The sequence below is a fragment of the Leopardus geoffroyi genome, chromosome C2, assembly GCF_018350155.1.
Source record: "Leopardus geoffroyi isolate Oge1 chromosome C2, O.geoffroyi_Oge1_pat1.0, whole genome shotgun sequence".
NCBI classification, from domain to species: Eukaryota; Metazoa; Chordata; class Mammalia; order Carnivora; family Felidae; genus Leopardus; species Leopardus geoffroyi.
Window position 1 is genome coordinate 149,680,585 of NC_059333.1, and position 12,217 is coordinate 149,692,801.

Here is a 12,217-nt window from a genome sequence, read left to right on the forward strand (position 1 = left end):
TGCCAGGGGCTATGTTAATTTGGTTCAGTAAAGATAGCACGGCTGAACTGCAGCTCTAATAGGCATCGTCAGCTGATTAAATTTGCAGTAATCTGTAGTCCTGCTCTGTAACCCATGTGGCTTCTGTACTGGCCTGACAGGCAAGTTAAACGGGGACGTGGTAGAAATCACCATCCCTGTACCTCTCAAGTATTTGGTGCCATTGAGTCCTAATAATTGACCTGGCTGGATATGACCTGCTTTTGGTTTCCTGTCATTGGGTGGGCAGGCAGGGAAGGTGTTGTAGTTCCAGGACCTTCTACTTTGTCTCTTGGTACTCTGAATAGACCTCAGTCCACTCGTTGGGAATCCATTGTGGGGATCCTGCTAGTTGCTGAGTGTATCTTTTCTCATTGTATGTTCTAGACCTAGGAAAATAACTGAGGATAGGTCCACGGGCCCACTGGACAGATGTGAGATGGGTTTAGTAAGATCCCATGTGGCACATGGCCTTGATAAGCTCTTTCTTGATCTGACTACTGCAGTACAGTGGTTTCTTAGGTCTCCAGAGATCAGCCCAAGTTCAGAGCCAGAGGGTCTGGGCGTTTCCCTTTTCCCAGTGCTCAGTCCCATGGTAAATGTCTGAGGACAGTCTGGGGAAGGAAGGTGGTGGGGAACATCCCCAGCATTCGCTCTGTGGCCATTTTGTAGGGATCTCTTCGGAGGGGACCATTAGCTTAATGGAGGAGCTCTGGGTCTGTGAAGCAGCTTGGGCCTGGGGTCTAGGTGAGAGGCTGTCCTTGTCTTGGACTCCAGGGGGTCAGAATCTGTGATCACAGATTGCATGTGACTCACCGTGGCACTTGTGCCTACAGTTAAGTGCTGCATGGGCTCCTACCCTTGCTGGATCCCATCCCATTATTCCCATTGTGACCAGAGAACCCAATTCCACTGTCGGTTTGCTCCACTGTCCCTTCTGGCCTGTCAAGGATAGCCACCTCAGAGCTTCTCAAAGATGCCGGTGTCCCTCTCACTAAGGCATGCTTTTCAGGCCCACCTTGGAGGGATGGTTTAGGGGGTGGCTGGGCAGGTTGCATTTTGTAGAACCACGTCAACATTTTCAGTTCCCTGAGCTTTCAGACTCTGTTTTCTGTAATTCGGATGTCCAGGCTATGCCCTGGACCGACTAAACCAGAGTCTCTGCGGCTAGATGCAGGTGTCTATAGTTTTTAAAGCTTTGCAAATGATTCCAATATGCAGGCAATATTGAGTTCCACAGTAGTGATTTCAATGTTGTCCTAGACCTTAAGCATCACTGGGCAACTTGTTAGACGTCTAGTACAGATTCTCAGGCCCCCCGCCCCAGACCTACTGAATGAGAATCTCTGGGGGTGGAGTTCAGCAGTGTATCTTTGCAAATTCTTCGGTGATTATGAAGCACAATAAAATTGAGAACCACTGCTCTACAGTCTCGGGGAATCCTAGCATTTTGACCTCATTAACTGTAGACCATCATTAAGGTCAGGTTGCTGCTGGTCAGCCTGGCAAAGTCCCAGGTGCTTGAATCTCCGGTCTCCCAGGTGAGAGGCAATGTGAATGTGATCTGCAGACTTGCTTTTCAGACCTGGTTCAGTTCTTAGGGAAGATTTCCTCCCTGTCTCCCACTGTTTCATTCAGTACCAAGATCTCAAGATTCCTTACCATCCTCTTTTGTAGGCTGGTTCACCTTTTATTCATATATCCTTGGGGTTTCGTTTCTTTTCGTTTCGTTTCTTTTCTTTTCTCTTCTCTTCTCTTCTCTTCTTTTCTCTTCTTTTCTTTTCTAAATATAGTTTATTGTCAAATTGGTTTCCATGCAATACCCAGTGCTCATCCCAACAAGTGCCCTTCTCTTTGCTCATTACCCACTTTCCCCTCTCCCCCACCCCTCATCTACCCTTGGTTTGTTCTTAGTCCTTAAGAGTCTCTTATGGTTTGCCTTCCTCCCTCTCTGTAACTCCCCCCCACTTCTCCTCCCCCGTGGTCTTCTGTTAAGTTTCTCAAGATCCACATATGAGTGAAAACATAGGGTATCTGTCTTTCTCTGCCTGGCTTATTTCACTTAGCATAACACTCTCCAGTTCCATCCACGTTGCAGCAAATGGCCGGATTTCATTCTTATTGTCAAGTAGTATTCCATTGTATATATGAACCACGTTTTCTTTATTTATTCATCAGTTGATGGACATTTAGACTCTTTCCATAATTTGGCTATTGTTGAAAGTGCTGGTATAAACAATAGGGGACATGTGCCCCTATGCATCAGCACTCCTGTATCTCTTGGGTAAATTCCTAGCAGTGCTATTGCTGGGTCATAGAGTAATTCTATTTTTAATTTTTGGAGGAACCTCCACACTGTTTTCCAGAGCGGCTGCACCAGTTTGCATTCCCACCAACAGTGCAAGAGGGTTCCCGTTTCTCCACATCCTTGCCAGCATCTGTAGTCTCCTGATCCATCCTTGGGGTTTCATCTGAATGTGAATGGTCTCCTATATTTGATGCCACACTATGGGCAGGCCCTGAGGTTTGTCTCTTGTTCCGTTTCAAAAGGTTGTTTCAAGATCACCAAGATTTAGCACATGCCGCCAGGGTTAAAGTATCTTGAGGGTTTACTTATTTCTCTGTTTTCCTCTTTTCTCTCTACTTTTGGTCTTTGAGGTTTCCTAATTTCTTGCCGGTTCAACTATGCATTTTATAAAGCTATTTAAAAAGATTTTTTCCAGCATTTTTTGTTATTTTCAGTGGGAGGAGTGTTCAGGATATTTTGTCTATCACCTATCAGAATGTACAAAAGAATTTTAACGGTTACTCAGGTTTCACACTACAGATTTATTGCAGTCTGACCTCTGATTTCTTAACTTAATCTGCATAGCAAGATCTATCCAGATACTTTTAATACACTGCTTTTCTAGTAGTTGGTGCCTTGAATTCATGGTGGCAGATCCATGACAGAAATGTTGATGGCAGATTTTAGCTGCCATACAAATGATCATCTTTCCTCCTTAGATGTGTGTGCCATAGTTTCCTGAGTGTTTTATTAGTGATTATTTGAATTATGAAAACTCCTTTATTTCTGTGTATAACTAGGATGGTCTCCTTGAATTGAATGAGGGATCAGTCTCCTGACTGGCTAGTTTATGTTGTGGTAACAAAGACCTTGGACGTCTCGGGCTCACCTTTGATCCTGCGGGCCTAGGTGGCTCCAAGGGCAGCTGACCTCAGCATTCCCGGCTGTTTCCACATTTCCATCTCCATCCAGTGTCGTGCTTGAACGTTTCCTGGGGCAGGGAAGAGAGGCGAGAAAATTGCACGTGGGTGTATGGATATCGTTTCCACGTTGAGTAGGCGGGAACTAGTTACACCAAGGGGGCTGGGGAATCTTTTTGTGTGTCCAGGAAAGGAGGGGCACTGTTGGCCACTTTTCCGGGTTGACTCTGCCTAAGTGTAGCCTAACGGGTATTTATTAGGGGATGAGCAAGGTCAAAGGCTCCAAGAGACTGCTTTGGAGCAGTGAGGACCTGGCGGCTCTGGAAGGCCTCTGGAGCAGGACCCTCTTGGAGTCTTGCTTGGGGCCACTGCCAGAATGAGTGAGTGAAGGTCAGCTATGCCATTACTGCGGGTCACTCCACTCAAGGTTTATCTATCTATCTATCTTCCTTCCTTCTTTTCTCTCTCTCTGTCTCTCTCTCTGTCTCTCTCTCTCTCTTTGTTTCTTTTAAATGTTGATTTTTGGGAGAGTGTGAGCGTGAGTGGGGGAGGGGCAGAGAGCGGGAGACAGAGGATCTGAAGCAGGCTCTGTGCTGAGCTCAGGAACCGTGAGATCCAGACCTGAGCTGACGTTGGACGCTTAACCAGCTGAGCCACGCAGGTGCCCCAGGGTTCATATTTCTGAGCAAGAGCCCCGCTGGCTGAGTTTAGATCGTGGCCTTCTCTTGACTGCACCACACTGTGGGAGGAAAGAGGTTCTGGAGGGAGTTGGGGATCCTTTCAGTTTCCATATTTAGGGTGCAGAATGCCTGTTTTGTCATCCCACAGACTAAACCCGGTACAGGAAAGGTATTTAGCCACAAAAGAGGTTGAGGAGTGTTAGGAAGAGGGACTGGATGACCGGTGACCGAAAAGTGACCGGTTTCTTTTGCAGTTGAAATTTGTTGACACCTAATTTAAAAACAAAACAAGAGGCTATGAAGTTGATAGAGTTGGTATACTGAGTGCTTCCAAACTTTCTATATGACCGTAAAAGACGGCATAAGAAATCTGCTTAGGTGTTTTATTTGCTTTTCCTGACAGTTTTCCTTTTTTTTTTAAAAACGTTTATTTATTTTTGAGAGAGAGAGAGAGACCTTGGATGCACGACTGGGGAAGAGGCAGAGGAAGAGCGAGACGGAGAATCCCAAGCAGGCTTTGCACTGCCAGTGCAGAGCCCCGTGCGGGGTTGGAACCCACAAACATGAGATCATGATCTGAGCTGAAATCAAGTGTTGGATGCCCAAAGAACTAAGCCACCCAGGCGCCCCGACAGTTTGTTATTTTTAAGAGAAGGAATCCACCGATTATAGGTTATTTGTTTATATTTAGGCCTCAACAGGGAAGTGACAAGTTAGCAGTCCTTACTTGAGGTTCCCCGTTGCCTGATTTTAGGAGTTAGATGCCAACCGATACTGAGATAATTAAAGGTTACGTCCACGGAGATAATATTAAAACTTTGATGTCAAGATGTCACCAGGAGAGGTTCATGCAGACTACGCTGCTTCGTTGCAATAATATTTTTGGTTATTAAACACAGAACAGAATTCTGTTCCCGTCAAGCAAGTTTGCCATCTTTCTTCTGCATCATTGACCTGTCTTTATGTGTCAAGACTTCCTTCTCTGCCTCACTTTTTAACCAGCACTTGTGAAAATGAGGGTTTAAGTTTCAAGTCCACAGGTGTGATTTTACTTGTGAAGGCTTAATCAGAAACGCAGGATCCAAAGGAATGTAAGATTCAGTACAAATAAAATTCAGGCAAGAACTGTGAGGCTCACGGTGTTCTTATTTTATATGCCCTCACTATGTTTGGGACATTGAAAGTGGGGTTCTAAGAAAGAAAAAGCCTGGGCAGAGTGCTGTCCGTTGGAATTCTTGGTTTACTTGAGTTTGTGGATGGAATACCTCTTATTTCAGAGGTTAGGGGAGAATACTGAACAACATCTAACTTAAAAGGTTATGGTATAGCCCTTACGATGACTGCTGCTGTGTCTCCTATTGGGAGTAGTTAGGTAGGGCTTTAAAAATGTCCCTGTGGGGTAAAAACACTGACTAGGAAATGCCAGCTACTTCCTGGATCTGGAGTTTAGTTCAGTTTCTGTTTGTAGCTGTTAATTGTATACCTGTGAACATGGACACTTAAGAACTATTTTGAGGGTCAAGAGCAAGCAAATGATATCTGTGCAAGTGTCCAAGCATTAGTTTTATAACTGCGGAACTTCCGATTGGTATTCATACTTCTTAGTTCGTCATCTTCCTGTCTTTTTGCCTTTGACCCGAGAGACTCAGTCCAGGCTACGTGAGGTTGGTGCACATTTGACCATTTAATTCAATCTGATGCCTTCGTATAAAGCCAGAAGAGGCCTCATTCCACCTTGTCAGAGTTGTGATAAAACGGGTTTGGATTTCAAAGCAGTTTAAGAAATAGTACAATCTTAAATTATTATGTGTAGTGGCCAATCGACCAATCATGGCTTTAGTTGCAGAAGGATGGTCTCCATTAACGACGGTGTATATTTGCCTCAAAGCACAGTGATGCTAGAAATAAGCCCTCTCCCCCCCACCTTATTTTCCTTTACTTAGGCTTTTCAAAAAATGGCACACAATACTAGCATAATGCTTGAATATCTGCTGTTTTTTTTTTTTTTTTTTTTCTGTTAGTTTCAGTGTTAGAAGGCCAGGTGAATTTTCACAGAATACAAGAAAACATACATAAGAACAGTATCTTCAAATTACTCATATTTTTGAGTTTAAAGAAGGGCTAAACAAATCTATGTTTAACCTTTTGTTCTGTTTAGTAGTGGCATTTTCTTTTTTTTAAATTTTTTTTTTTTTCAACGTTTATTTATTTTTGGGACAGAGAGAGACAGAGCATGAACGGGGGAGGGGCAGAGAGAGAGGGAGACACAGAATCGGAAACAGGCTCCAGGCTCTGAGCCATCAGCCCAGAGCCCGACGCGGGGCTCGAACTCACGGACTGCGAGATCGTGACCTGGCTGAAGTCGGACGCTTAACCGACTGCGCCACCCAGGCGCCCCAGTATTGGCATTTTCAAATGTCATTGTACCTAGGTCAACGAAAACTTGTTTTTCTCTTTGGTTATTTGTCCCTCATGTGGAATGGTTGTTTATTATTCTTACAGTTGTGCTTTTCAATATTAAAATTTCTTTAAAAATGACAAGTGAAGGGGCGCCTGGGCGGCTCACTTGGTTTCGTGTCCGACTTTGGCTCAGGTCATGATCTCATGGCTTGTTGAGTTTGAGCCACACACGCTGGGCTCTGTGCTGACAGCTCAGAGCCCGGAGCCCGCTGCGGGTTCTGTGTCTCCCTGTCTCTTTGCCTGCTTGCACTCTGTCTCTGTCTCTCTCTCAAAAAATAAACATTAAAGGAAAAAACAAGTGGAAAATCTATGCAAATAACATTGCAGACAAGCATTCTGTGTTGTGTACCGTTTAGTGCTATCCAAAGTTAAACTGTTTTGCAAATGAGCTGTCCGCTGGCTGTGGTGTTACTAGCTTGGATTATATGATGTGTATCTGTTTACAAGACACTAAGCTCCAAAGTAATTTCTGTTAAGCTGCAGGCGGTTCAGACAGTTTTATCTCTTTAAAGATCTTCAGCATTAAAGTGTTTTTAATTTCAAGTGACGTTGACGGATTCAGAACGCCAGTGGATTCGACAGTGGGGAAATATTGTAAATCCCTGCCCCTAACTTTGTGAAGCAGAAAGTAGGATCTAGGTTTCAAATGTAGTATGAGGTTGACTCTTTAAAAGAATTAGGCCTTTTACTTGGAGATAATTGTAGATCATATGCTGTCGTAAGAACTAGTACAGAGATACTGTGTATTCTTGATGCAGTTTTTCACAATGGTAACATCTTGGGAGTCCTACGGTCTGATACTACAGCCAGGATACTGACACTGAAAGAGTTAAGGAACAGAGGCGTTTCATCACCAAGAATAGTTCATGTTGCTGTTTATCATTTGTCTCACCCCCACTCCAACCGCTGGCAACCGCTAATCTATTCTCCATTTCTATACCTGTATAATTTTGAGAATGTCGTGTGAGCGCAGTCATATCGTGTAGCCTTTCGGGACTGGCTTTTAGACTTTGGTGTCATTCTTTGGAGATTCATCCAGGTTGTTCCACGTGTCAGTAGTTGGTTCCTTTTTATTGCTTACTGGGACTCCATGGGATCAGTTGTACCACAGTTCGTTTAACCATCCCCCTGTCGAAAGACACCAGTGTCATTCCCAGGTTTGACAGTTATGAGTAAAGCTCTTACAAACACTGATGTACAGGTCTTTGTGTGGATGAAAGTCTTCATTTCTCTGGGAAAAATGCTTAAGATTTGGGGTTCAGGAAAGCGTGGACTTGCCACCAAATCACAGTTCCTCTGGGATGTATGCTTAGGAGTACGGTTCGCTGGGTCCTTTGGTATATGCACGTTGAGTGTGTTTTGGTTTTTGTTTTTTTTTCCAGACACTGCTGCAGTTTTCTAGAGTAGCTGTACGATTTTGTATCCTGCCAGCAATTTCTGAGTGGTCTAGTTTTTCTCATCCTTAGCAGCAATTGGTGTTGTTGCTGTTTTTATTTTTTTATTTTTGCCATTCTCATAGGTGTGCAGTGTTATCTCATTGTGGTTGTAATTTGTGTTTCCTTAACTGCTAATGATGTTGAACATGTTTTCATGTGCTTGTTTGTCAATTGTATATCTTCTTTGATACAGTGTCTGTGCTTTTGGTGCCCAATCTACTTTCTACCTAGACCCTGAAGAGTTTACGCCATTCTCCCCTCCCCTAATTTTATAGTTTCATGTTTTACTTTTAAGTCCGTGATCCATTTTAAGTTTGTATGTTGTATAAAGCGTTAGACTTAGGTTGAGGCTTGCTTTTTGTTCGTCCTTTGGATAGTCCGTTGCTCCAGCATCATTTGTTGAAAAGGCTGACTTTCCTCCTTTGGATTGCCTTTGCACTTTTCTCAGAAATCAGCAGGCCATACTTGTGGAGCTATTTTTGGATTCTGTGTTCCATTGATCGATATATCTGTCTCTGACAGTGCCTCACAGTTTTGATTACATTATGTATATACTGAGTGTTGAGATCAGATTAATTTCAGCACTTTTTTTCCCAAATTGTTTTGGCTATTCTATTTATTTTACCTTTACACATAAATTTTGTTTTATTAAAAATTTTTTTAATGTTTATTTTTGAGAGAGAGACAGAGTGCAAGTGAGGGAGGGACAGGGAGGGAGAGGGAGACACAGAATCTGAAACAGCCTCCAGGCTCTGAGCTTCAGAGCCTGATGTGGGGCTTGAACTCACAGACCATGAGATAATGACCTGAGCTGAAGTTGGATACTTAACCGACTGAGCCACCCAGTGCCCTTTATTTATTTTTTTTTTAATTTATTTTTGAGAGAGAGTGCAAGGGGCAGAGAGACAGAGATCGAGGATCTGAAGCGGGCTCTGTGCTGACAAAAGTCCAATGAGGGGCTCGAATTCATGAACTGTGAGATCATGACCTGAGTCGAAGTTGACACTTAACCAACTGAGCCACCCAGGCGCCGCTACCTTTACGCATAAATTTTAGAATAATCCTGTTGATATCCATAAACTTTTGTCTAGGATTTTGATAGGAATTGCATTAATCTGGGCTGTTGGGTTGGGGAAAATTGACATCTCTGCTATATTGTCTTCCCATCTAGTATACCTCTTGTGTATTTGTTTCTAAGATGGTCAGGAGTGGCCGCCAGAGGACACAGAGGAGAGGCTCGGGAAAACAAAGTGTATTATACTAATAGGTCCTTGAGACTTAGCATGGCATGCCACACATGGCCACATGGAAAAATACCACGGTGGTCAGGAGGCAAAAGATGGCAGTGAGGGGCCTGCTTAAGCCATAGCCTTTATTGGGATTTCTACAGGAAAGGCATGGCAAGGGTAGGGTGAATAGCTTGGAACTGACTAGTTGAATAACTTAAGTAGGCTCTGGGCTATTGGGATAGTTGGATAGTAACTGCCCCTGGGATGATTAAGGCAGAAGAATATTACCTTCTGGGGGGGATGTATGGGCCAGATAGAGGAGGGTATGGCTCTGGATTGGTTAGTTTGCATATGAAAGAAAATTTCCTGAGCCTTTGCTGTCTCTAAGAATTGGCTAGCCTTGGGAGGGTCAGTCTCTCCATAGTCAGAAAGGTTTTTTAAGATGGCAATACGTCATAATTACGTAACAATACAGTACACACACAAATTCATCTTTCCATTTATTTAGATCTTCTTGGATTTCTTTTAAATGATATTGTGTAGTTAGAACATGTAGATCCTTTATATGTTGGATATATATATATATATATATATATACACACACACACACACACACACACACATATATATTTTAATATTTGTTTATTTTTGAGAGAGAGAGAGTTCTAGCAGGAGAGGGGCAGAGAGAGGGAGACACAGAATCTGAAACAGGCTCCAGATTCTGAGCTAACATTATGAGCTGTTAGCACAGAGCCTGACGTGGGGCTCGAACTTGGGAATGGCAAGATCATGACCTGAGCTGAAGTCGGACCCTTAACTGACTGAGCTACCCAGGCACCCCTTGTTCAGTTTATATTTAAGTATTTAATATTTTTAGTGATTGCAAATAGCATTTTTTTTAAAAAAAAAATTTTTTTTTTTTTTACGTTTATTTATTTTTGAGACCGAGAGAGACAGAGCATGAACAGGGGAGGGGCAGAGAGAGAGGGAGACACAGAATCTGAAACAGGCTCCAGGCTCTGAGCTGTCGGCCCAGAGCCCGACGCGGGGCTCGAACTCACGGACCGTGAGATCATGACCTGAGCCGAAGTCGGACGCTTAACCGACCAAGCCACCCAGGCGCCCCAGCATTTTTTTTTTTTTAATGCTCATTTATTAGAGAGAGGGAGGGAGGTAAGAGGGAGTGGCAGAGAGAGAGACAGAGAGAGAGAGAGAGAGAGAGAGAGGGAGACAAGGAATCTGAAGCAGGCTCCAAGCTCTGAGCTGTCAGCACAGAGCCCGTTTTGGGGCTGGAACTCACAAATTGCGAGATCCAGACCTGAGCCGAGGTTTTATGCTTAACCAGCTGAGCCACCCAGGAGCCCCTGAATTACGCTGTTTTAGAGCAGTGCTTCCACACTACGTATTTTGTTTGTTTGTTTCAGAATCGGGCCCCTCTATATATAGCATCCTGAACCTACTCTTAGTTTATGGTCACACTGTGATTTCATTGACGTGTGTTCTGGTGTATGAATTCCGGCAATGAGTGTATGTAATTTTCTTAGCATGACACCTAGGAAATTAACTGGATTTGATAAAATAGCCTACTGAATTTTTAAGTGGATTATATTGACACTTCGGAATAACATTTACTACTCTGAGATTTTGGGAGGAGTCATTTAAAAGTTTAAGGCAGTGTAAGACTTTTTTCGAAGTCGGAGGTGCTGGAGCATGGTAGGCTCTGTCCTGCCATCTGTGTTCAGTTCCTGGTATCTGAGTGAACTGGACGGAGACCTGCTGTCCCTCTTTGAAGCCTCCGTTCCTTGTGTTTAGAGACTGAGTAACAGTGGCCTTGCAGGATCAGCCATGGAGTGCAAGCTCTTAGTAACTGACAAGTGCCATATGTATGTGCCTTTCTTTCACTAGATACATTTTTACCTTTCTCTGGGACACTTACTGCTTTCTCAGGAATAAGACCCATATTTTGAAAATAATTTGGAAACTAGTTCTTAAAAATGGAGAGTGAATTTTGTTGAGTGTCTTGTCTTTTACCTATAGGTTAAAGAACTAAGAGATACATGTGAACTAATCTCTCTCTCTCTTTTTCCCCCCTTTTCAGGCAATTACTGTCTTAACTGAGTTAATTAGGGAAAACTTCAGAAATAGCAAATTAAAACAGTGCCTCTTACCAACCCTTGGGGAGCTGATCTACCTTGTAGCCACCCAGGTGAGACCTTCTGATTACCTCTTTTGCTGTTTGACATGTTCTGACATATCCTGGCTAACAAGCCTTAATATCCTATAAAAGTTGTTTTATTTTTTTATTTTTTTTTTCAACGTTTATTTATTTTTGGGACAGAGAGAGACAGAGCATGAACGGGGGAGGGGCAGAGAGAGAGGGAGACACAGAATCGGAAACAGGCTCCAGGCTCTGAGCCATCAGCCCAGAGCCCGACGCGGGGCTCGAACTCACGGACCGCGAGATCGTGACCGGCTGAAGTCGGACGCTTAACCGACTGCGCCACCCAGGCGCCCCTAAAAGTTGTTTTGATTTCGCCCCTAAGAGCATTGCATGTTGGAATCAGCTTGTCCAGTTCTGCAAATCATTAAAAAAAAAAAAAAAAAAAATCACATTGTGCAGATCAATTTGGGAAGTACTGTTATCTTGATAATTTTGAGTCTTCTGCTGTGTATTTGGAATTGTACTGAATGTGTCTTTTTTTTTTTTTAATGTTTTTATTTTAGAGAGAGAGTGAGTGAGCATGAGTGGGGGAGAGAGGGGCAGAGGAGGAGAGAGAGAGAGAATCCCAGGCAGGCTCCATGGTCAGTGGTCATTGCAGAGCCTGACATGAGGCTCGATGCCATGAGCCTGGGGTCATGACCAAGTTTTGCAGGCCCCCAGAGTAAAAGCAGACTTTCGGTGCTCAGCTTGGCCTTCATGCTTGCAGTTATCTAACTTTTGGTTTGATTCTTTGTTTCCCTGTCAGATATCTGATGCATTGTGAGGATGTCAGAATAAAAAGAGTTGCTTTCATTAGAAGAGTGGTCAGGTGCCTAGTTGGCCATCTGATCAGGGATGAGAGTGTAGTGTAATTCTTTTTTTTTGTTGTTTCTTTTCTTCTCTTCTTTTGAATTATTATTCCCTCCAGCTTAATTGAGATATAATTGGCATGCAGCCAACTGTACATGTTTAATGATTACAATTTGA

General features: G+C 43.4%; 1 protein-coding gene across 4 annotated transcripts in view; it reads left to right on the forward strand.

The window, feature by feature from the left end:
• ULK4 (unc-51 like kinase 4) overlaps window positions 1-12,217 on the forward strand; it is a 583,089-nt gene that overhangs the window by 85,861 nt on the left and 485,011 nt on the right. For all 4 annotated transcript variants that reach the window (XM_045436431.1, XM_045436432.1, XM_045436433.1 and 1 more), the window contains one exon: window positions 11,129-11,236. In XM_045436431.1, the coding sequence (XP_045292387.1) occupies window positions 11,129-11,236 (108 nt within the window). The remainder of the gene's footprint in view (window positions 1-11,128; window positions 11,237-12,217) is intronic.